Source organism: Salmo salar, chromosome ssa23, assembly GCF_905237065.1.
Source record: "Salmo salar chromosome ssa23, Ssal_v3.1, whole genome shotgun sequence".
Taxonomy (NCBI): domain Eukaryota; kingdom Metazoa; phylum Chordata; class Actinopteri; order Salmoniformes; family Salmonidae; genus Salmo; species Salmo salar.
Window position 1 is genome coordinate 16366645 of NC_059464.1, and position 26619 is coordinate 16393263.

At 43.0% G+C, this 26619-nt stretch overlaps 1 protein-coding gene across 4 annotated transcripts in view; it reads right to left on the reverse strand.

The window, feature by feature from the left end:
- LOC106584178 (pre-B-cell leukemia transcription factor 1) overlaps positions 1-26619 on the reverse strand; it is a 96738-nt gene that overhangs the window by 10744 nt on the left and 59375 nt on the right. For 2 of the 4 annotated variants that reach the window (XM_014169129.2, XM_014169127.2), the window contains exons 3-4: positions 3591-3838; positions 1848-1910 (exon numbers count right to left, since the gene is read on the reverse strand). In XM_014169129.2, the coding sequence (XP_014024604.1) occupies positions 1848-1910; positions 3591-3838 (311 nt within the window). The remainder of the gene's footprint in view (positions 1-1847; positions 1911-3590; positions 3839-26619) is intronic. The other 2 variants (XM_014169128.2, XM_014169130.2) reach the window with 1 other exon arrangement.

Here is a 26619-nt window from a genome sequence, read left to right on the forward strand (position 1 = left end):
AACAGACAAAGAGAGAGGTGATCAGATAGATAGAGAAATCTGGATTGTTACATTTACATTTGAGTCATTTAGCAGACACTCTTGTCCCGAGTGACATCAGTTTCTTCTATCTAGACTGTCAAAGAAATGTTGTTGGTGAGAGTTTTCATAGCAGCCTCACCATGATGATGGTGATATACTATATGGCTATTGACGGGCTGGGTGGTGTCCTCTAGCATTGGATTAATGCAGTGTTTGCATACAGTGCAAAAATATACTGTATGGTATTAGTCAAGGTCATGCACAAAGACAGAAATGAAAAATGTGATGCAAATTAAGAGGTGTTTAATGTATGTAGTTCTGGGGAATGCTTCCATGCTGTGAAGCCAAGGGGGAATATAAGTGGTGATATTTTGTAATATTAAACAGAAGTGGCAATGGCAACTGTAAGTGTCGTTTTTCAGAAAGGAGACATGGAGAAATGACAGCTGCTAGTCCCTGCTGACGAGCAGCAAACCTTCTCTTCTTACGGCAGTCGAGTCGCAGCTGAGCGGGTTGAGAGATTAACATGCCATGATGATACACTCACCCTCCTGGGTGGCACTAGGCGTGAACCTGACGTGATATTACAGTATACCTCTGTCTCCCTCCCTCTGTCTCCCTCCCATTCTTTTTCTCTTTCTCTTGAACTCTTTCTTGTTCTCCCTCTCCCTCTTTCCCTGTCGTGTCTTGTTCTCGTTCTCCTTCTAATTCTTCCCCTCACTTTCTCTTTCTCTCTCGCGCCGTCACTCTAGAATATGTCTGTCATATTCACACTCATCTCAAAGGGCCTTTATTGACATGAAAGCAATAGTTATCAAAGCAGAAGGATGCGAATGGAAAGAGAGAGTAACAAGACAAAGTACGACAATACAAAAATGTCTGTACAACGAATGTAAATGACAGTGAATAGGTGGTGATGATATGAGAGGCAAGGTGCAGAGTAGTCATGCGGTTGGTGTCATACAGTGATGCATGGGGATGACAGTGAAGCCATCTGGCAAAACCCCAGATAGACTATAGACATAATGTCATCATAACAACATTGGTTGACACACACACACACACACACACACACACACACACACACACACACACACACACACACACACACACACACACACACACACACACACACACACACACACACACACACACACACACACACACACACACACACACACAGAGAGAAATGTATATCCTGGTTCATGTGTATGTGGGCCTTGTCTGAAACAAAGTACATGCAAACATGGTATAGTGCAATGTTCTGATTATGATGCTACTGGAAGCATCTAAAGCAAGCAGACATAGCATCAATTACAAATAAACGTACAGAAATAAATAAATATATAGAAAAATACGAAATAAAAAAAAAAACCTGTTAAACCACTAATAAATTGTGGTGATAAATGATAAGTGAGTTATAGTATTTTTTTCTCCGTAAGCAACACTGCGGCTTTAAAAGACTGGGTTGCCATCCAGTTCCTAATCCTGATCCTGACAGCGAAGGTCTGTTCCCTATCACTGAGATTGTAAGGGAGGGAAGCGTGGTATAAAATGCTGGGTTTAGAAAGCTCTGGGTTGTAAATAAAAACACTGGAGCCAAGTTCACATTGGATTCGGAATAAATTTAGTTACTAACCCAGCTTTATAAATACTAGTCAGATGTGGAAAAATGTACCTGATTCAACACCTCCCGAAGGGTGTCTATTTGGTAAACAACCTAACCAAAGTAAAATAATGTTATTAACTAATGATATTATGACTATAAAATATATTATCTCTCTATATAGTGTATGGTTGGGCAGTGGTCTGCAGTGGAGGAGTACCTTGTTTCCGTTGCCATGACTCCCTGTGTAACTGTCCCCCCTCCATCCGCACTGGGATACCATCTTAAATACAGTATATTACAGATATATTACATATTATATATAATTATATAGCACATTGTCAGCATGTAATGGTGGCATAGTCGCAGGACTGTTTTCCACACTACTTCTGACTGCTACAGTCCTGCCTATTGTATGTGGCTCCGGGGTGAAGTTTCCCCTAGGTACAGATCTAGGATCAGCTTCCCCTTCCCCAATCCTAAACTTAACCATTAGTGGGGACAATGCAAAACCGATCCAAGATCAGCGTCTAGAGGCAACTTTACCCTACTCCACTGTATGTGTTTTTCAGGATGGCAACCCTGTCTACAGACTAGACTAACATCACAACACTGAATCCTGTTTACAGACTAGACTAACATCACAACACTAAACCCTGTCTATAGACTAGATTAACATCACAACACTGACTTTGCTTTTTTATATAAATGTAAGCAGTGTCTGGGACTATACGGAAAATACATTTGCATTTCATCAAACAGGGCATGCATTCATTCCAGCCAGTCAGGGCCTTAACATTTGACTGTGTGTATATTGGTTAGGAAGTAGACAACGTTATGCAGTAAAATCCACTCTGATTTATTGGCATGGCAGATAATGACATGGAGGAGAAGAGAAGGAAACTGCACATTACATAGGGATGCAATGGAGATGAGAGAAAATCTGTCACGTCTTTAGATGGATGCCATAAATGTAGAAAGCCTCCTTAAATTGGGATGTAAATATAAAAAGATGTATGGCTCAGTTGGTAGCGCATGATGCTTGCATGCCAGGATCGTGGGTTCGATTCCCGGGACCACCCATATGTAAAATGTATGCATGACTGTAAGTCACTTTGGATAAAATGTCTGCTAAATGGCATATACAGTGAGCTCCAAAAGTATTGGGACAGTGACACTTTATTATTGTTTTTGGCTCTGTATTCCAGCACTTTGCACTTTAACCTCATAGTCATTGTATAATTTCAAATCCAGACTGTCAGCTTTAATTTGAAGATATTTTCATCCATATCGGGTGAACCATTGAGAAATAACAGCCCTTTTTGTACATATTCCCCCCATTTTAGAGGACCAAAAGTATTGGAACAAATTCACTTATATGTGTATTAAAGTAGTCAGAAGTTACGTATTTGGTCCCATATTCCTAGTACACAAGGATGACATCAAGCTTGTGACTCTACACATTTGTTGGATGCTTTTGTTGTTTGTCTTGGTTGTTTCAGATTATTTTGAGCCCAATAGAAATTAAATGGTAAATAATGTATTGTGTCATTTTGGAGTCACTTTTATTGTAAATAAGAATAGAATATGTTTCTAAACACTTATACATGAATGTGGATGCTACCGTGATTACAGATCAATTCTGAATAAATCATGACTAAATGATGAGTGAGAAAGTTACAGGCGCACAAACATCATACCCCCCAAAAATGCTGACCTCCCCCGTTATTGTAATTCTCCTCCAAATGGTGCGAGGTTTAACATGTCTTGGTGGTACGATATTTGTGCGTCTGTAACTTTCTCACTCATCATTCTTCAGGTAGTCATAGGTTAACAAATAATCACTGTGATGGGAATGGTGGAGCTGGTGCGTTTGGGTTACAGGGTTAGAGTATGTGGTTATGGTAAAAGACACCTAAGACAGTAGTTCTCTGAGGGGTGAGTGTATCCTGTCCATCCTTACCTGTTCGTATTTCTCCAGCTCTGTGTGGTAGATCTGTCTGATCTGAGAGAGCTTGGCTCTGTAGTCCGAGTGTTCCGCTGAGTTATCCGCTCCTGCCCCGCCTCCTGAGGCTGCAGCTGCAGCCGCAGCCGCTGCAGAACCGCCCCCTTTCTCAGGTCCAGACACGCCCTCAGCCAGCAGCATGTTGTCCAATCGCATGAGCTGGGCATCTGGAGGCTCCTCCTCCTGGGCGCCACGGATACTCAGCACTGCAAACGACAGGAAGGGTCAGAGGTTAGAGGTCAGTCACACAGGTTACCAATCACAGCGTCGTGACGCCATAGGTCACTCACACACAGCGCTGTGACAGCATAACAAGCTCCACGCCCTGCCTGACTCCACGCCTGACACACAGAACACACACACCATGCCTGACACATCCTCCTCCTCTGGTCTGGAGAGCAACGGCGCGGCAGAATTGTTTTCTTTTCACCGCGGTAACGCTTGGTGGTGCATCCATGTGGACTGTAAAAGCCAGCAGGCTCAGACTGAGACTACTCGAGTACAGTGTGTAGTGTAAATGGCAGTAGCAGTACATAGTGTAGTGTAGCTGGCAGTAGGACATCCCTTTCTGGACAGGGTTCATCCAGTTGATAAATCACCTGCCTCTTTATGGTTCATCTCTGTGCCAGAATAAAGGCTACGGTGCTAGACTCTGGCAAGACTACACTATAATAAAACTCAATTTATATAATTTCATTAACTTAAAATGCAATTTCAATAATAACTACCAGAGCATTGGCCAGGACTGTTTGGTATTCAATACATATGTCATAAAGCAATTTGTGATATTGGAGGAATAAATAAACAAATGCTATAAATGGGGTTTACGCTCTGATAATGAATGAGGCATCGTCTCTGAGGAGTCAGTTATGGCATCCCAAATGGCACCCTATTCACTTTATAGTACACTACTTTTGACTAGGGCCCACAGGGTTTTGGTCAAAAGTAGTGCACTATACAAAGAATAGGGTGCCATGTGGGGACATCATCTCGGTGACATCACTGGTGTCTTAGGTGCCTTATATCAGTATTGGGATACATTGAACTGTGGATAATGGTGGTTTTGTACTTCACTGATTACCAGTTCAATGTGTAAATGTGACCTCCATGCATTCACACAGAAAACACACTGATTGATGCTCTTACCGTGGTGCTTGGTTACTATTCTTACAATGCCCTAACAGTGCTGGTTCTTAAAGCGTAAGGATCTGGGCGACAACTGAAGTCTGTCATTGAGCGATAGTGCACATTGTGAGGCCAAGCACTGGACTTGGCAGTGCGTGTGGAGTGGCAGAGCGAAGGTATTCATGCTGTTCCCTTTCCTTCCTCTAGAGGTCTCCCTCGCTGTTCATTAGGGTAGACAAGGCCGACCTTCCAATTTCTGAAATAACACACACTCACAGATCTATCCATTCTAATTACAAACACCTTCTCCCACTGTCCATGAATTCAAACTGATAACAGGGAAGACAAGTGCGTCAAATGTAGCATACACAATGTAATTACTTTAAAGGCTACAGCCACTTATCCAGGCTGCATCACATCCTGCCGTGATTGGGAGTCCCATAGGGCGACGCACAATTGGCCCAGCGTCACTCGGGTTTGGCCGGGGTAGGCCGTCATTGTAAATAAGAATTTGTTCTTAACTGACTTGCCTAGTTAAATAAGGGTTCAATTTAAAATGTAAAATATGCAGTGTCTATATACAGTGCCTTCGGAAATTCAGTACCTTTGACTTTTTCCACATTTTGCTATGTTACAGCCTTATTCTAAAAAACTGTTTTTTAGAAATGATTGCTAATTTATAAAATAAAATCAACTGAAATATTACATTTACATAAGTATTCAGACCCTTTACTCAGTACTTTGTTGAAGCACCTTTGGCAGCGATTACAGCCTTGAGTCTTCTTGGGTATGACGCTACAAGCTTGGCACACCTGTATTTGGGGAGTTTCTTCCATTCTTCTCTGCAGATCCTCTCAAGCTCTGTCAGGTTGGATGGGGAGCATTGCAGCACAGCTATTTTCAGGTCTCTCCAGAGATGTTTGATCGGGATCAAGTCCGGGCTCTGGCTGGGGCACTCAAGGACATTCAGAGACTTGTCTCAAAGCCACTCCTGCGTTGTCTTGGCTGTGTGCTTAGGGTCGTTGTCCTGTTGGAAGGTGAACCTTCGCCCCAGTCTGAGCGCTCTTGAGCAGGTTTTCATCAAGGATCTCTGTACTTGGTTCCATTCATCTTTCCCTCGACCCTAACTAGTCTCCCAGTCCCTGCATCTGAAAAACATCCCCACAGCATGATGCTGCCACCAACATGCTTCAACGTAGAGATGGTGCCAGGTTTCCTCCAGATGTGACGCTTCGCATTCAGGCCAAAGAGTTCAATCTGGGTTTCATCAGACCAGAGAATCTTGTGGTCTGAGAGTCTTCAGGTCCCTTTTGGCAAACTCCAAGCGGGCTGTCATGTGCCTTTTACTGAGGAGTGGCTTCCATCTGGCCACTCTACCATAAAGGCCTGATTGGTGGAGTGCTGCAGAGATGGTTATCCTTCTGGAAGATTCTCCCATCTCCACAGAGGAACTCTATAGCTCTGTCAGTGACCGTTAGGTTCTTGGTCACCTCCCTGACCACAGCCCTTCTCCCCGATTGCTCAGTTTGGCCGGGTGGCCAGCTCTAGGAAGAGTCTTGGTGGTTCCAAACTTCTTCCATTGAAGAATGATGGTGGCCACTGTGTTATTGGGGACCTTCAATGCTGCAGAAATGTTTTGGTACCCTTTCCCAGATCTGTGCCTCGACACAATCCTGTCTATGAGATCTACGGACAATTCCTTTGACCTCATGGCTTGGTTTTTGCTCTGACATGCACTGTCAACTGCGGGACCTTATATAGACAGGTGTGTGCCTTTCCAAATCATGTCCAATAAATTTAGTTTACCACAGTTGGCCTCCAATCAAGTTGTAGAAGCATCTCAAGGATGATCAATGGAAGTAGGATGCACGTGAGCTTAATTTCGAGTCTCATAGCAAAGGGTCTGAATACTTATGTAAATAAGATATTTCAGGTTGTTTTTTATTATACATTTGAAAACATTTCTAAAAACCTGTTTTTGCTTTTTCCTTATTAAGTATTGTGTATAGATGGCTGAGAATGATCATTTTTTAAATCAATTTTAGAATAAGGCTGTAACGTAACAAGGAGTCTGAATACTTTCCGAAGGCACTGTATGACTTACTGACTTTAAGGTCAATGTTTGAGAATTGCTATTTAAAACATTAACCCTCATCACATGTCTCATTGTCTCTGAACAAAAAGGAACAGGCAGGGAATACTTCATTAATCCAGAGACAATGGGAGTAGCTTGTAGCATTAAACCCAGATTAGATCGCTGCCCCAGCCATGGGTGGCCATGGGTGGCTGGGTGGGGGTTTAGCGGGATGAGAAAGAGGCCGGCTGTACGGCCAGAGGGAGGCTACCCCCACTGCTCTCCCCTGTCATTAGAGAACGTCCTTCATCACACTGAAAAGGTAGGGATAAGGTGGAGAGAGGGGAGTCCCCCTGGGTGTGTGTGTCTGGAATGACACCCTATTCCCTATATAGTGCACTCCTTGCCCTGGTCAAAAACAGTGCACTATATAGGGAATATGGTACCATTTTGGACACTGCACTTGTCTTTTACATCCACTACGACTCTACAAACTCGGATGTGTTTCAGATTATGTTGTGTCCAGTAGAAATGAATGGTAAGTAATGTATTGTGATGTTTTGGAGCCCCTTTTTTGTAAATATTAATAGAATATGTTTCTGAACACTTCTACATTAATGTGGATGCTGCCATGATAACGGATAATCATGAATCAATCGTGAATAATGTTAACCTCCTCATGGTTTAGGAGTATGGTCTTTGTGCCCGGTGTAACTTTCTGGAATTTGACAACTTTAATACACTGTAAAGTTAATTTATTTATGACACCTTCAGATGGAGGGTGTGGGGGGGTCTAGACAGTATAAACAGCATAACATATACAGCGCTGTGAAAAATGATTTGCCCCGTCTAATCTTCTTTACTTTTGCACATTTTGGATACTAAATGCTATCAGGTCTTCAACCAAAACCTAATATTAGATGAAGGGAACCTGAGTGAACAAGAACAAATAACACAACCGTTCTGCAACACCCAATGCCCCTGTGTGAAAAATACATTGCCCCCCCCCCTTTCACTCAATAACTGATTGTGCCACCTTTAGTTGCAAAGACTCCAACGAAACGCTTCACTCACGTCGCCGTGGAGGAATTTTGGCCCACTATTCCATGCAAAGCTGCTTTAACTCAGCGCCATTTGTGGGTTTTTAAGCATGAACTGCTCGTTTGAAGTTCGCAAAAACATCTCCATTTGGATTAGGTCTGGACTTTGACGAGGCCATTCCAAAACTTTTCATGTAGACTTGATTGTGTGTTTTGGATCATTGTCTTGCTGCATGACCCAGCTGTGCTCCAGCTTCAGCTCACAGACAGATGGCCTGGCATTCTCCTGTAGAATTCTCTGATACAGAGCAGAATTCATGGTTCCTTCTATTTAGGCAAGTCATCCAGGTCATGAGGCAGCAAAGCATCCCCAAACTATCACACAACCACCACCGTGCTTAACCGTTGGTATGAGGTTGTTAATGTGGAATGCAGTGTTTGGTTTTTGCCAGGCATACTGGGACCTTTAATGGGACTTACTATATATTGTACTCTAGTCATGGCTCATACTATATTATGTGTGTATTGGTATTTTAATTGCTAGGTATTATACTGTAATGTTGGAGCTAGACACACAAGCATTTCGCTGCATCTGCGATAACATCTGCAAATCTGTGTGCCCGACCAATAAACTTTGATTTGAAAATAGTATAACCCTGTGTAAAAATTTGTTGAACAATATTGTTATCACCTTTAATTCCTCATAGGATAATACCAGAGGAATACATTTCTAGAATAGTGGGAATTAAATACTTACTGATACTGTATGCAAGTTAAACTACATTTTGGACTTTGAGTAAACCTGGATGACTAAACCAAGCCTATCGTTTACTGCAAGTTCACACAATCTTTCCTGTCCATTGGTTAAAGGGCAGGGATAAGGACTTCCAACTAAGTCACACAGTTAACAGAATTCTGGGACTCAAAGAGCACACAAAAGCTAGGGAGGACGCTCTTCTCTTCTTCACAGCTGTTTGCAGCTGAAAGAGGCTCACAAATTTCTTCCCAAAGTCATAAAATGTCTAGACTGTCAAATGAAAATGGAACATAAAGGGTATGTCCCAAATGGCAGTCTATTCCCTTTTTAATGCAGTACTTTTGTAGTGCAAAAGTTGTGTACTAGATACGGAATAGGACGCCATTTGGGATGCTCCCAAAAAACCCTCCTGCATTCATGCAATGATTTGATTCTGGTCTGCCAAGTCTTGGAAAAGGAAAAAAGAAAAGGAAAAAAAATGCTGGAGTATGTCTTTAACATTCACAAAGTGTTTATTTTACTTGGCCTGAAGTACCACCCCCATCAGTCTTATAAGAGAGCGACCGTTCTACGCTTATAAGATCTTTCTCATAGAGAAAACCAGAGAAGGAAAATATTTGATCCACAAAGTTCAGCAACAAAACGCGCCAGAAAAAAATGAAAGATTTATGTGATACTGTAGTTAGAAGAAAGTAGTTATTTGTGGAAGGCTATAGGCTAGGGACATGAATAATACTATCATTTAGTTAGCATAATCTGAACATTCCCAGCGTTTCCCAGCGTTTTCATACATGTGATGCAAAGACAGAATTGTTTTCTGAGCAATACAATAGCTACAAGAAACTGTCACTGTTCAATCCCTTCATCCTCCCTGTATCCTGGTTTCACTCTGGAGTTATTTGGGCATTTGGTTTACACAGATGGGACCCCCAGAGGAGAATTATCAGGTCTTATGAGAGACAGACAGGACCCCCAGAGGAGAATTATCAGGTCGTATGAGACAGACGAGACCCCGAAAGGAGCATTATCAGGTCACATGAGAGACAGTACCAAAGGACCTGCTGCAGTGTGCATTTGCCTCCAAGGATATTGGAGTATATTATTTAGATATGTATATTGTATGATATAATTGATATGTAAAATATTGGAATTATTTGGGTATTTGGTTTCCGCAGACAGGAACCCCATAGGAGCAGTCGGCTGAAGCAGGGATCTGGGACCTGCATTGTGTCTGGCTGCCTCTGCCTGGTCTGCAGGCGATTCTGCCCTGATGGAGGCAAATTATGATTTATTTATTCCACCCTGAACCTAAAGCACATAATTAAAACCATGGAACGGATTATCTTAAACAAATACAATAAATAAAGAAAAGAAAGAAAGGGGGGAACAATGTGCCTCAGTAAAACGGTCTTTGCTGTGGGTCATAATTACACGAGTCATTGAGGGCCACTTTAGTGGCTAATGGCAGGCTAATTGATTCATCCTAATGTTTCCCAGCCTTGGGTTTGTGCTGTGCTGCTCCAGACCTGGGTTCAAACACTATTTGAAATAATTCCATATACTTTAGCTGGGCTTGATTGAGCTTGCCTGTCGCAATGGACCAATAGAATAGTCACAAAACTCTGCCCATCTGACACTCCAGGAAGGCTAAAGCAAACACAAAGTATTTGACAAGACTTCAAATAGCATTTGAACCCAGGTCTGCTCTGCTCTCCCTGTCCAATAGTGCTGCTGAACTTACTTAGCCACCCTCAGACAAACATTGAGGATTCTCCCAGGGATAAACAATTATCCGTGTGGGATTTTAACTCCTTCCCCTCCTATCTCCCCCTTCTCCCATCTCCCTTCCTCCTCCTCCTTTCTCCCCTCCCTCCTCCTCCTCCTGTGTCCTCCTCTTTCTTTTATCTCCCCCTTCTCCTCCATCTCTCCCCTCACCAGCGAACATCACGTTTGCCGCAAGTCTCTAATGGACTCCCTTTCCCTTTCATTGATGGCTTGTTGTCTGTCTGTGTGTACGTGTGTGTGTGTGTGCGTAATGCCTTATTCTTCAACTCCCCAGGCGTCCCTGACATGTTATTCCCACTAGGTATAGGCGCGAAGCCAAACTTTATTCCTGCACAATACAGTATATTATTGTGCCATAGCAGGCTGATACGTTTATTGATGCCTCCCCAGCATCTCTCTCGCTCTCTTTCTGGAGAGATAGAAAAGTGTCTTTGAAAACAGTGAGAGCATTGTTTAGACCTAATCGACTCCCTCTTGGCAGGTAGTCTCTTTGTTTGCCTATATAGACAGTGAGCAGGCGGGCATCAGTGTGGATGGATGCATACTGTTCGCAGTGGAGGGTCAATGGATCGAGCAACAAAGGACAGACTGACGACAACCATTGGTCAGTTTCGTCGTCACTGCAAACACACAGTCCAGGCATCCAGGAAAAATGTCAACCACTGAAAATAAATTACAACTAAACCAATGGGAGACCATGACATTAATTCAACTCTGGCCTTTTACAAATCAAATCTATATTAAATTAAATAAAAAACCTGGGGCACATGGCTTTTGGATAGGTGAATTTCTGACTGTCTGGTCGTTTATAGGAGAATATTTATTTCCTTTCCAAGAAGCCGCTCAGGAAACAGCCGTGTTCTTTGAGGATAAACTGGGAATATTAGGCATGGTGATGATTTACACCTCTATTTGGAGAGCTCTCTCTCTCTCTCTCAGGATGTGTAACATTCTCTCCATCTCCCTGTATTTTCCATTTACCAATCACCCAACTACAGGCTAGGCTCGTGGCTTTCTGCGAGGGGAACGTCATTGGATGATGAAATATGAATTGAACCGCTAGAACCGAGCGGTAGATAATTTCAGCTTAACCCCGAGTTTGGAGCGAGCCTTAATTGAACAAGGTCAAGGGTCAAATCTCACTCCTCTCTCCGAGAGAGACTGAAGCGTGTCAGAGAGGAGGAGAAGAGGAGAGAGGAGGGGATCGGCTGTGGGAGACACTGTACGCAGACAGAGGCAGGTTATGACCAGCTAGTATAGGAAGGGAAATATTCACTTGACTCTATAGACCATGGTAGTAATTGACAAAATAAAGGAACATCCTCCACAGGCACTGTGGAACAAACTGGGGGAATATAATAAACAATACGACAGCATAAGAGGATCTATCTCCCACCCCACCAAAATATACCAGCTTTGTGTCTGTATGTCAGTGTTTGGACAGCAGTGACAATATTTGGTAGTATATCAAATCAAATTGTATTTGTCACATGCGCCGAATACAACAGGTGTAAACATTACCGTGAAATGTTTACTTACAAACCAATATAATAACAATAACGAGGCTATATACAGGGTGTACTGGTACCCGAGTCAATGTGTGGGGGTACGGTTTAGTCGAGGTAATATGTACATGTAGGTAGGGGTAAAGTGACTGTGCATAGATAATAAACAGCAAGTAGCAGCAGCGTAAAAAAGATGGCGATGAGGTAGGGAGGTCAGTGCAAATTGTTCAGGTAGCCATTTGATTAACTGTTCAGCAGATTTATTGTTTGGGGTAGAAGCTGTTAAGGAGCCTTTTGGACCTAGACTTGGTGCTCTGGTACCGCTTGCGTGCAGTAGAAGAGAGAACAGTCTATAACTAGGGTGGCTGGAATATTTGACAATTTTTAGGGCCTTCCTCTGACACCGCCTGGTATAAAGGCCCTGGATGGCAGGAAGCTTGGCCCCAGTGACGTACTGGGCCGCACGCAGTACTCTTTGTAGCGCCATGCGGTCGGATGATGAGCAGTTGCCATACCAGGTGGTGATTCAACCAGTCAGCATGCTCTTGATGGTGCAGCTTTAGAACTTTTTGAAAATCTGAGGACGCTTGCCAAATCTTTTCAGTCGCCTGAAGGGGGAAAAACGTTGTCGTGCCCTCTTCACGACTGTCTTGGTGTGTTTGGACCATGATAGTTTGTTGGTGATGTAGACACCATGGAACTTGAAGCTCTCGACCTGCTCCACTACAGCCCCGTCGATGTGAATAGGGGCGTGCTCGGCCCTCCTTTTCCTGTAGTCCACGATCGTTGAGGGAGAGGTTGTTGTCCTGGCACCACACTGCCAGGTCTCTGACCTCCTCCCTAATTGCTGTCTCATCATAGTCTGTGATCAGGCCTACCAACATTGTGTCATCGGCAAACTTAATGATAGTGTTGGAGTTGTGCTTGGCCACGCAGTCGTGGATGAAGAGGGAGTAAAGGAGGGGACTAAGCACGCACCTATGTGATGTGTTGTTGCCTACCCTTACCACCTGGGGGCGGCATGTCAGGAAGTCCAGGTTCCAATTGCAGAGGTAGGTGTTTAGTCCCAGGGTTCTTAGCTTAGTGATGAGCTTTGAGGGCACTATGGTGTTGAATGCTGAGCTGTAGTCAATGAACAGCATTCTCATGTAGCTGTTCCTTTTGTCCAGGTCAGAAATAGAGATTGCACTCCACACTGTGGATCATCTGTGGATCTATTGGGGCGGTATGAAAATTGGAGTGGGTCTAGGGTTTCTGGGATGATGGTGTTGATGTGAGCCATGACCAGCCTTTCAAAGCACTTCATGGTTACAGAAGGGAGCGCTATGGGTCGGTAGACATTTAGGCAGGTTACCTTGCCATTTTTGGGCACAGGGACTACGGTGGTCTGCTTGAAACATGCAGGTATTACAGACTCAGTCAGGAACAGGTTGAAAATGTCAGTGAAGACACGTGCCAGTTGGTCAGTGCATGCTCTGAGTACATGTCCTGGTAATCCATATGCCCTTGCGGCCTTGTGAATGTTGACCTATTTAAAGGTCTTACTCACATCAGCTATGGAGAGCGTGATCCCACAGTCGTCCGGAACATCTGGTGCTCTTATGCATGCTTCAGTGTTGCTTGCCTCGAAGCGCATATAGAAGTAATTTAGCTCGCCTGGTAGGCTTGTGTCATTGGGCAGCTCGTGGCTGGGTTTCCCTTTGTAGTCCGTAACAGTTTGCAAGCTCTGCCACATCTGATGAGCGTCAGAGCCGGCGTAGTAGGATTCAATCTTAGTCCTGTATTGACACATTGCCTGTTTGATGGTTCGTCGGAGGGCATAGCAGGATTTCTTATAAGTAAGTGTTAGTGTCCCTCTCCTTGAAAGCAGCAGCTCTACCATTTAGCTCAGTGTGTATGAGAGGTCGACCGATTAATCGGAATGGCCGATTAATTGGGACCGATTTCAAGTTTTCATAACAATCGGAAATCTGTATTTTTGGACGCCGATTTGGCCGATTTTTTTTTTCTTTCTTTTTTTAGACCTTTATTTAACTAGGCAAGTCAGTTAAGAACACATTCTTATTTTCAATGACGGCCTAGGAATGGTGGGTTAACTGCCTTGATCAGGGGCAGAACGACAGATTTTTACCTTGTCAGCTCGGGGATTCAATCTTGCAACCTTACGGTTAACTAGTCCAACGCTCTATCCACCTGCTTTACATTGCACTCCACGAGGAGCCTGCCTGTTACGCGAATGCAGTAAGAAGCCAAGGTGTTGCTAGCTAGCATTAAACTTATCTTATTAAAAACAATCAATCAATCATAATCACTAGTTAACTACACATGGTTGATGATATTACTAGTTTATCTAGCCTGTCCTGCATTGCATATAATCGCTTAGGTACACGTTGCTCCAACCATAAACATCAATGCCTTTCTTAAAATCAATACACAAGTATATATTTTTAAACCTGCATATTTAGTTAATATTGCCTGCTAACATGAATTTCTTTTAACTAGGGAAAATGTGTCACTTCTCTTGCAAACAGAGTCAGGGTATATGCAGCAGTTTGGGCCGCCTGGCTCGTTGCGAACTGTGAAGACTTCTTCCTAACAAAGACAGCCGACTTCGCCAAACGGGGGATGATTTAACAAAAGCGCATTTGCGAAAAAAGCACAATCGTTGCACGACTGTACCTAACCATAAACATCAATGCCTTTCTTAAAATCAATACACAGAAGTATATATTTTTAAACCTGCATATTTAGCTAAAAGAAATCCAGGTTAGCAGGCAATATTAACCAGGTGAAATTGTGTCATTTTGCGTTCATTGCACACAGAGTCAGGGTATATGCAACAGTTTGGGCCGCCTGGCTCGTTGCGAACTAATTTGCCAGAATTTTATGTAATTATTACATAACATTGAAGGTTGTGCAATGTAAACAGGAATATTTAGACTTAGGGATGCCACCCGTTAGATAAAATACGGAACGGTTCCGTATTTCACTGACAGAAAAAACATTTTGTTTTCGAGATGATAGTTTCCGGATTCGACCATATTAATGACCTAAGGCTCATATTTCTGTGTGTTATTATGTTATAATTAAGTCTATGATTTGATAGAGCAGTCTGACTGAGCGATGGTAGGCACCAGCAGTCTCGTAAGCATTGATTGAAACAGCACTTTCGTGCATTTGCCATGACTTCAAGCCTGTCAACTCCCAAGATTAGGCTGGTGTAACCGATGTGAAATGGCTAGCTAGTTAGCCGGGTGCGCGCTAATAGCGTTTCAAATGTCATTTGCTCTGAGACTTGGAGAAGTTGTTTCCCTTGCTCTAAATGGATAACGCTGCTTCGAGGGTGGCTGTTGTCGATGTGTTCCTGGTTCGAGCCCAGGTAGGAGCGAGGAGAGGGACGGAAGCTAAACTGTTACACTGGCAGTACTAAAGTGCCTATAAGAACATTCAATTGTCAAAGGTATATGAAATACAAATCGTATAGAGAGAAATAGTCCTATAATTCCTATAATAACTACACCCTAAAACTTCTTACCTGGGAATATTGAAGACTCATGTTAAAAGGAACCACCAGCTTTCATATGTTCCCATGTTCTGAGCAAGGCACTTAAACGTTATCTTTCTTACATGGCACATATTGGACTTTTACTTTCTTCTCCAACACTTTGTTTTTGCATTATTTAAACCAAATTGAACATGTTTCATTATTTATTTGAGGCTAAATAGATTTTATTGATGTATTATATTAAGTTAAAATAAGTGTTCATTCAGTATTGTTGTAATTGTCATTATTACAAATAAATAAATTTAAAAACAATCGGCCGATTAATTGGTACCGGCTTTTTTTGGTCCTCCAATAATCGGTATCGGCATTGAAAAATCATAATCGGTCGACCTCTAGTGTGTATGTTGCCTGTAATCCATGGCTTCTGGTTGGGGTATGTACGTACGTTTACTGTGGGGGCGACGTCATTGATGCACTTATTGATGAAGCCAATGACGGATGTGGTATACTCCTCAATGCCATCAGATGAATCCCGGAACATATTCCAGTCTGTGCTAGCAAAACAGTTCTGTAGCTTAGTATCTGTGTCATCTGACCACTTCCATATTGAGCTAGTCACTGCTTCTTCCTGCTTTAGTTTTTGCTTGTAAGCAGGAATGAGGAGGACAGAATTATGGTGAGATTTGCCAAACGAAGGGTGAGGCAGAGCTTTGTACACGTCTCTGTGTGTGGAGTGAAGGTGGTCTAGAGTTGTTTTCCTCTGGTTGCACATGTGACATGCTGGTCGAAATTTGGTAAAACGGATTTAAGTTTTCCTGCATTAAAGTCCCCGGCCACTAGGAGCGCCGCTTCTGGATAAGCATTTTCTTGTTTGCTTATGGCCTTATACAACTCGTTGAGTGTGGTCTTAGTGCCCGCATCAGTTTGTGGTGGTAAAAAGACAGCTACAATAAGTACAGATGAAAACTATCTTGGTAAATAGTGTGGTCTACAGTTTATCATGAGGTACTCTACCTCAGGCAAGCAAAACCTTGTGACTTCTTTAATATTAGATTACACGCACCAGCTGTTATTGACAAATAGACACAGACCACCACCCGTCATCTTACGGCAGCCATCCCCTCCGGCGCCATTCTGTTCAAAGCCTTGGGGAAGGGGGATTAAGCTATAGCTAGCTCTCTTCCAGGACACTGCCTGCCTGCCCGCCTGCCTGCCTGTGTTCAGCTCTTTTTAAAGTAACTGTCCAGTGTTTCAAGATTTCAATGAAATATGACCTATAATTAATTACAATATGAGTTAAACAGTTTTCCTTCCAAAAAATTGAAATGAAGTATAAAATGTTATGTGTTGAAATGGAGTGGGCGTACCCCAACAACAGAATGGTGTGGGCATATACCAGTCATTAAACATATTAACACGAGTAGACCAATGATTGGCAAGCTCATCCTCAAAAAAGCTCATCCTCAAAAAAGCATTTTTGAAATGGTCTGTTTGAGATTCAAGTTTGAGGTGGCGTTATTTAAATGTTTTTTCTCAAATTCATGCTTTGGCCACAAATACGTGTATAGGATGAGTAAACAACATTATCTGGGAATGAATTAACAGAATATTAACCTTTTAAAAGTGAGATTTTCACTGGACAGGTAATTTAATTAAATGGCATAACAATATCAGGCCCTGATAGTTACAGCACAGTACACCCCATACCCACCGCAGTCCGCGGTCCAGATATCTTATCCTATAGGGTTAGGGGAGGGAGGCGAACCAACACCAACGACAACGAACCGGGCTGTCAAAAGCTATTACAAAATGTAATCCAAAACTAGATTTCTCCGACATGTCGACAGGGAATTTCTGTGGAAGCTCGCCATGGCCGTCTGATGATAGGGGAAACCCTGATGTTTAATTAATGATGTTCGGTCGTTCTGTCACAGTTAGAGACATGTATGGTCAAGGTGTATTTGGGTGTCTGTGTGTTTCAGGGGAGGCTGGTGGTAGGAGCTATAGGAGGAAGGGCTCATTGTAAGGTCTGGGATGGAATTAATAGAAAGCTATCAAACACATCAAACATATGGAAACCACATGTTTGACTCCATTCCAGCTATTCCATTCCAGGCATTACAATGAGCCTGTCCTCCTCTAGCTCTTCCCACCAGCCTACAGTGGTTCCTCCTTTAAAAGTTGCGAGCTTACACCGCGGGACTTAGAGGTACCCAGCGTCACGGCTTCATTGCTCCAGACCACCACCAGGGGGAGTTAAAGCACTCATTATGCATTTGGGTCCCAATGTTTTTATATGACCAATCACATCGAGTGGTTCCAATGGCGAATTTGACGCGAGCCACCCGTCCCTGGTGACTTTCTTCAGCAAAGATGGCTGACAAAACATGGTGGAAGCAAATTTAAGTAATTATAACGTCATAACGAGTCAAGCAAAACATTTACAATTTAGAGGAATATGTTAGTTAATGTTTGTGCATATTTTTTTGGCATAAAGTTAATTAAATCGTTATTTTCAGTCATATCCAACACCAGGTATATCAAACTCCATTCCTTGAATGATGTATTACAATTATACACTTCAACAGTGTTTACCACTCCTGCTCCTGGGACATCAGTGATTAAACATTGTAACTATGCAATAGACTAGAAACATGATTTAAGTAAAGGCTGATTTGTAATTCATATATACAGAATAAAAACAGTACATCCTGCCAGCACGCCCAAAAGCGAGCCATTCAGGTGGAGAATGATGCGTGGAAGAGAGCGAGGAACGAGATGGGAGTAACAATCCAGGATATTTGCTCTGAGACCGGCATAATAACGTAATGAAACAAGCAGGGAGCAGGTTTCGAACCCGCAACATTCTAGCCCGAAGTGCAGCACGCTATCGACTGTGCCCAAATGTATTAATTGTGGTTGAGGCCGATTGTGGCTAAAAACACGTATCATTTGGAATCTTTAACGTGGAAAGGGGAAAGATTATCATTATTAGTTTTTCACAAACATAGCAGGATGGGCTATTAGCTGAACAATAGACTATTCAACCTTTACTAAAGAATTGTCTAATAGCCGAGCTAGGTGTGATTCCCCCCCCCACCCCCGCCCTTGCTTTTCTCTGAATAGATACACCATAATATTAATCAAATTAATTGAGCCACATTTCTTTAAATCAGTCCCATATACCATGTTATTACAAACAAGGTTTTAAATTCTCGGTTAATGCCAATATGGAAGACAATGAAATGCTTCTCAAAGATGCCCTCTGGTGGTCAAACTAGCAATAACTTGTATTAACAGAAAAAAATGGCTGACAAATAGATAACGTGCCACAAAATGCTGCAGCAGCCCGCAAGGTGTGCCGCAGTATGACGCAACTTTTAAAGGCGGAAACACTGTACACTGGTGTGTGTGTGTGTGTGTGTGTGTGTGTGTGTGTGTGTGTGTGTGTGTGTGTGTGTGTGTGTGTGTGTGTGTGTGTGTGTGTGTGTGTGTGTGCGTGTGTGCATGTGCATGTGATAGCCCAGGGTGCCTCTGACAGCGATGACGGGTCACTGTGCTGCGGTCTCAAACTGCGTGGGCTGACAGACAGACGACAGACACCTTTGGAGCCTCTCCATTTTGCATTGCGATGCTGGAACGTGACCTGCTGTGTTACGTCAGGGTCAGCAGGGCCGGGCCAGTCCCCTACTAGACACCATGCACAGGACACACACACACTAGTCTGGTCTGAATAATGATTAGGACTGAGTAGGGCACAGGGTCTGGCGTTATAGTTAGCATACGTACTGTAGTGGTAAGGGTAGCATTATGAATACAGGGTGAGGTTAGTTGTGTTAAACTAGCAGTTTGGGAAAAGGGATGGTGGTCATGCTCACTAGAGTAATACACAAAGTGATTGAGTAAATATTTTTAAAGTGGAAAAAGAGAAGATCATGGTTTCTAATGTTTTTCTACCCTGTGAAGAAAACTCAACTATAAAAAACCAACATCAACCCAGCTAGCACATAATGTTCTGAGAACCATATGTTTCTTAGAACTTGGTGAAAGCGTAGTTGTCCTATTGTTATTTTGCATACAACCTTCCAACAACTTTCTGGAATGATACAGGATAGTTGCTTGACTTTGAAACATTCTCAACACATTTAAGAAACTTTATTTCATTACTTTAATAACAGAACGTTTCCTACAAGTTCAAAGGTGGTTACATTTAATTTCAATTTTGTTAATATTTTAGGAATGTTCTCCATCTGGTTTGACATTGGGAATGTTATCAAATAGTTCAGAGAACATTTAGAAACAACATTCTTGTGGGAATTTCAGCACTTCAGCATAACGTTTCTTACAGGTTTCCTCATAGTTCTACTTGAATTCATGTTCTCAAATTGTTCCGTGAACGTTAAGAAAACTTTCCATAAAAACCACTAGAAAACTTTAGTAACGTTCAGAGAATGTTTCTCCCGAATGTTATTTAAAAACATACATTACTTTCTCAGTATGTTAAGAAAACTTTTCATAAAAACCACAAGAAAACTGTAGTAATGTTCAGAGAACATTCTAAGAATGTTATTTGACAACATATACATTCCGTTCTCAGAATCAACAAAACTCTCTAGCCTCCATCTTGTTAAGTGTGTTCAGGTGTGTTGGCCGTGCCCACTAATTGGCCACACCTGATCTTAATGAGTGCTTGTTTCCTTTGAAATGGGTTCTGTTTGAATAAACAGAATTGAACAAAATGAGCTAAATAAATCATGGCATGCTAGCTCCATCCTGGTGGCGCATTGGACTAATTCCATGGAAAGAGAATCATACAGTATGATCAAATCTCACTGATGCCGTGCCACAATAAAACAAAATGTTTTTGCATGATTAACGCTGAAGCAAATTAATTTCCATGTGTTCTTATAACGATATGCGCTGAGAGTCAGGAAGCAAGTTCAGGGAGTAAGTGTTTTAATAAATAAATGCAACATAATACAAAACAAGAAACATGAACAACAGATATGAAACAGAAACAATGACGCCTGGGGAAGGAACCAAATGGAGTGACATATATAGGGCAGGTAAACAAGAAGGTGATGGAGTCCATGCGAGTCTGATGACGCGCAGGTGCGCGTTATGATGGTGACAGGTGTGCGCCATAAATGAGCAGCCTGGTGACCTAGAGGCCGGAGAGGGAGCACATGTGACAGTACCCCCTCCCCGACACGCAGCTCCAGCTGCAGGACCCCGACCAAAATGACTATCCCGGGGATCAGGAGTGGACCGGTCACCTCTGCTAAGGCACGGGAAACCTGTCAATCCGGTTGAGACACAGGAGCATGGCGACCTAGACCCCCGGAGAGAGAGCATACGTGACGGTAACCCCTCCCCGGGGCGTTTGGCTCCAGCCGCAGGATGCCAACCAAAGGGACGATCCCGGGGATCCGGAGCGGACCGGTCGCCTCCGCTAAGGCGCAGAAACCTGACGAACAGGCTGAGGCGTTAGAGCCTGATGAGCTGGCTGAGACCTCCCCAGTTGCCTCGGTCGAGGCACGGGAACCTGTTCACCAGCTGAGGCATGGGAGCGTATCGAACCCGCTGAAGCATGGCAGCCAGTTGAGCCAGCTGAGACATGGAAGCCTATCGATCCCGCTGAGGTATGGAAACCCGTCGAGCCGGCTGAGGCAGGGGATCCCGACAAACCGGCTGAGGCCTCTCAGGTAGCTCTGGTTCGGACACCCGGACCCATCATCACCTCCAACACAAAACAATTAAAATCACCCCCTGATGCTTCCTTTTGGTGAGGCGTCATTCTATAACGATATGCGCTGAGTGTCGGGAAGCAAGTTCAGGGAGTGAGTGTTTTAGTAAATAAACGCAACATACTAACAAACACAAACAGCGCACTGACATGGAACAGGAACAATGACGACTGGGGAAGGAACCAAAGGGAGTGCCATATAATGGTAATCAAGGCAGGTAATCAAGGCTGTGATGGAGTCCAGGTGAGTGTCATTAACTTCTCTAGGGCCAGTGGGACGATTTCGTCCCACCTACGTAACAGCCAGTGGAATCCCGTGGCGCGTTATTCAAATACCTTAGAAATGCTATTACTTCAATTTCTCAAACATATGACTATTTTACACCATTTTAAAGACAAGACTCTCGTTAATCTAACCACACTGTCCGATTTCAAAAAGGCTTTACAACGAAAGCAAAACATTAGATTATGTCAGCAGAGTACCCAGCCAGAAATAATCAGACACCCATTTTTCAAGCTAGCATAGAATGTCACATAAACCCAAATCACAGCTAAATGCAGCACTAACCTTTGATGATCTTCATCAGATGACAATCTTAGGACATTATGTTATACAATACATGCATGTTTTCTACAATCAAGTTCATATTTATATCAAAAAACTGCTTTTTACATTAGCATGTGACGTTCAGAACTAGCATACTTCCGGTGAATTTACTAAATTACTCACGATAAACGTTCACAAAAAACATAACAATTATTTTAAGAATTATAGATACAGAACTCCTCTATGCACTCGCTATGTCCGATTTTAAAATAGCTTTTCGGTGAAAGCACATTTTGCAATATTCTAAGTAGATAGCCCGGCATCACAGGGCTAGCTATTTAGACACCCAGCAAGTTTAGCCCTCACCAAAGTCAGATTTACTATAAGAAAAATGTTATTACCTTTGCTGTTCTTCGTCAGAATGCACTCCCAGGACTTCTACTTCAATAACAAATGTTGGTTTGGTTCAAAATAATCCGTAGTTATATCCAAATAACGGCGTTTTGTTCGTGCGTTCAAGACACTATCCGAAAGGGTAAAGAAGGGTGATGCGCCCGACGCGTTTCGTGACAAAAAAATTCTAAATATTCCATTACCGTACTTCGAAGCATGTCAACCGCTGTTTAAAATCCATTTTTATGCCATTTTTCTCGTTAAAAAGCGATAATATTCCGACCGGGAAATCGTGTTTTAGTACAAAGAGAGAGAAAATAAAAACATGGTGTCGCCCCGTGCACGCGCCTCAGTCTGATGGTCCTCTGATAGACCACTTACCAAAGGCGCTAAAGTTTTTCAGCCAGCGGCTGGAATTACATCATTCAGCTTTTTCCCGGGTTCTGAGAGCCTATGGGAGCCGTAGGAAGTGTCACGTTACAGCAAAGATCCTAAGTTTTCAATAAACAGAGCCAAGAAGCCCAAGGAATGGTCAGAGAGGGCACTTCCTGTACAGAATCTTCTCAGGTTTTTGCCTGCCATATGAGTTCTGTTATACTCACAGACACCATTCAAACAGTTTTAGAAACTTTAGGGTGTTTTCTATCCAAAGCCAATAATTATATGCATATTCTAGTTTCTGGGCAGTAGTAATAACCAGATTAAATCGGGTACGTTTTTTATCCGGCCGTGTAAATACTTCCCCCTAGCCCTAACAGGTTAAGCGCGTAACGCTGGTGACAGGTGTGTGCCCCAACGAGCAGCCACACGTGACAGTTCTATCTGTGCTTGGAGTTCAAAACCGTTAACCTAAGCTAGCAGTGTTATTAAGTCTTATTGGACCATGTTCTCAGAACATTATTTAATTACCTTCAAATAACCAACATTTACGTTCTCAGAACGTTAATAAACCTCCCAAGAAAACATTCAGGGAACCATAGTAAAACGTTCTCAGGACCTCCCTGCAACCTTTAAACTAAAGTTCCCAGAACAGGGGAAATGTCACTTCCGTTCTCAGAACACAAAAGGAAACTTATGGCTTTATTCCCAGAACCAATCGGAAAACAAAAACGTTCATTCCCACAACTTCCAAGAAACCAAATGTGCTTGCTGGGAACATTGCGGTGGGTGTGTGTGGCTAAGCCAAAGTCCTTTGCATAATTAACCCTTTCTGGTTGGGGGGGTTGTGGTGGGCTTGTCTAGATTAATTTACAGTGACAGCACTGGCCCTATTTGTTTGCATTGGTGATTCAGTGGGCACACTTCATTGTGGCTTTAGAAGTTAATAAATCACAGCGGCCCCCTCTCTCCCAACGCCAGTGAGGAGCGTGTGCCGCGGTGGTCCTGTCACAAGGCAGGCAGGAGAGCCGAAGCGACAGCTACATGCTAATTCAACATCGGCATAATTCATTATACAGTCACGAGGGTAGTGGAACGGAAAGGGAACCAACACACACCGGGAGGATAACGACAGGCATCAAATTGTTAAAACCAGGCCAGGTCAGTCCTTTAGTAGTGTTGTCTGCTCGCTCTCTGTGCCTTTATAAAATCTGAAGCATGTAAACTGAGCCAGTTGTCAGAGGTGAAGCTGCAGCTCATGGGTGATGTTGAAAATAATCTATAAAACATATAATTAGGACAGAATATAAATGTACAGACATATTAAACATTTATGATCGTGATCATGATCAATTATGTTTACAGTCAATAGCATTTTGTTTTTACTAGTCCTATATTGTATTTCCTAAGGATGATTTCAAATTGATAAAGGCCCACCATTTTTTAAATTGTAAACACTGTATTGTAGGCCAAGTGTAACAGCAGTGAGAGAGGGAGCCTACTCAAACCATTTAAATGCCCATTAGTCACATCGAGGAAGATACTAGAGCAGACACACGAAAGGTACAATAGATGAAGGCTATTAAGCTAAAGGAGATATTAACAATAAGATAAAATGTCAATTAAGAGAATAATCCCCCGTGCTCTTCAGAAGGTGACAGGGGGCGGGAGAGGAGCTGACATGCGTTGCATTAAACATTAGCTTGCTTTGGTGGCTTCTTGTCGTTTTACGCAGTCCCACGAGTTTGTGACCAGCAGTTCCAAAGTGAGCAGATCGCAGCGAGTGTTAGCTACCCTTTGGCGTGCGTCCCAAATGGCACCAGAGGGCTCTGGACAAAAGTCACGCACTATATAGGGAATAGGGTGCCATTTGGGATGAAGGCCGGCATTTTGGTTTGCTGTGTCCTCTCACCCTCTTTCACTGCAGCCACCTCTAACAATGGCAATTATAATCAGTACAAGCCGTAGCCAGGCCTAGGGGCGGGTAGCTATGATGCAGTCCCTGCTGCAGTGGAGAGACACCCGTCCCGCCACTCCTATGAGCAGGGATCTTAAGTGAAAGGTATTCATAAGAAAGATCCTGTTCATTATTCAAGGGAGAGACAATATATTGGGCCTCGGGTCAAATATATTTTCTCAAATACATTTCTTCTGTCTAACTCCTCTTTCTTTTATGAAGAAGCTTTAAATATGTGATATGAGATGCTTGATCTGATCACATTTGAGTTCATGGTGTAGGATACCATTAATGCAATAAAAAGAAGCCTGACATGCTGACCAGACCAGACACGTCGCATGCGCGAGCGTCGCAAAATACATTTTGAAATCTATGTTATTCAATTATTGCACCCACACTGCTCGTGCACGTCTGCGTTGCCAAAGGCTAAAATAGAACTCCTTTCTATTTCTGACGCAGATCGTGCTGCAAGTCCTGCCTCTCCTATCTCCTCATTGGTTTATAGAAGCAGGCACCCACATGCCATCTCCTCATTGGTTATACCCACGTGGGTGATTGAAAGACGAACTGTGTTGCCGGTCGGTGTAGTAATACTATGAAAGTTCAGATGCCAATCACCTATAAGATGAAAAAGCCTGGAAGGAGGAGAGATGACTAGAAACGATTCGGTTTACCGTTTTATGTGTGGATTAATTGGCGGAGTAGAGGAGCTTGTGCATTTCAGGTAAAATAACAACTCAATGTTTATATCCCAGGACAAATTAGCTAGCAACAGCAAGCTAGCTAAATAGAACAAATTAGCTAGCAAGTGCAAGCTAACTAGCTAAATTGCCATACATGTTTAATGCTTTTCAACCTGTCCCCAAATTCATGTTATTGGTTCAGAGTTTGTTTTGATATTTGATATAACCTGCGTGTCGTGATCGTGTTTGGTGTAGGGAGACAAAATAAATGTATGCACGTGGCGCACGTGTGCAGCCGGTTTGGGTTCCGTGTGAGGCTTCAAGGAAAGTCATGCTATATGAACATCTATGAAGCAATGTTAAAGAGTGACAATGTTTTCCAGGAAACAACGGAATAGCAACTATTCCATCCATCCGATTGACAGATTTTGAATGAGTAAAAAAAAACTATGATGACAATGACTGCTGATATGATACAATTGCTGCAAATCTCTTCTATATGTGAACATAACCCAGTTGCCAGTCAATAGTTAAATAAAGGTTAAATAAAAACATATATAAAAAAATTGAGGAGCCAGTCACTCAACTGTAGTGTTGTCTAAGTTAGCATCCAAGCAGCAGGCACCATACTGGGTGCCTGTCCTGATCTAAGTGCCTGAGGGGGTGTGTTGACTGGGACTGGGCCATGTCATTAACGTTGGCCTCCCACTCCTCCTCCCCTTATTAAAGCCATTCCTTCAGGAGATCAGATGAACATGTCACTGATGCCTCAAACCAGGCCAGAGAGCTAAAGGTGACTGTGCACACTGCAATCATGAGCACTAAGATCAAGCAGAGAGATGAGCACTCACTCAGCCAATGTTTGGTCACTACCAGATCTCTGTGATTCTCTTGTCAGTGTGAGTTAATGGCGTTCAAGTGGTTCTTTGTCCTCTCTGTCCTTCTGAAGGGTGAGTGGACGGTCAATCAACCTCTCACTGTACGCGCCCACCATCGGCCACCCAGAATGACAGACTGAAGGCCAGAGACAAATATGCTTTTGAGATCCGCATATATATTGTCACGCACACCTGATAGGTGCAGTGAAATGTGTTGTTTTACAGAGTCAGCCATAGTAGTACTGCACCCCTGGAGAAAACAAGGGTTAAGTGCCTTGCTCAAGGGCATATCGACAGATTTTTCATCTTGTCAGCTGAGTTATTCAAACCAGCAAACCTTCGGTTACTTGCCCAACGTTCTCACTGCTAGGCTACCTACCTCCCTGAATAGGAAGGACGCCATATATGGATTAAAGGCAATTAATAATTCAGAATTAATAACCAATATTTTACAGACTGACAGTGCTACTGCATAAAGTAAGGGGGGGTGTTCTTATGAAGTTTACAATGGTATTGTGTGGTGTTAGAGCGAGTGTAGGGTAGGGTCTTTTAGATGTCACTGGAGTGTGAGAGGAGTGCTCATTGGTCAAGTGGATAGACGATATCCCAAGCTG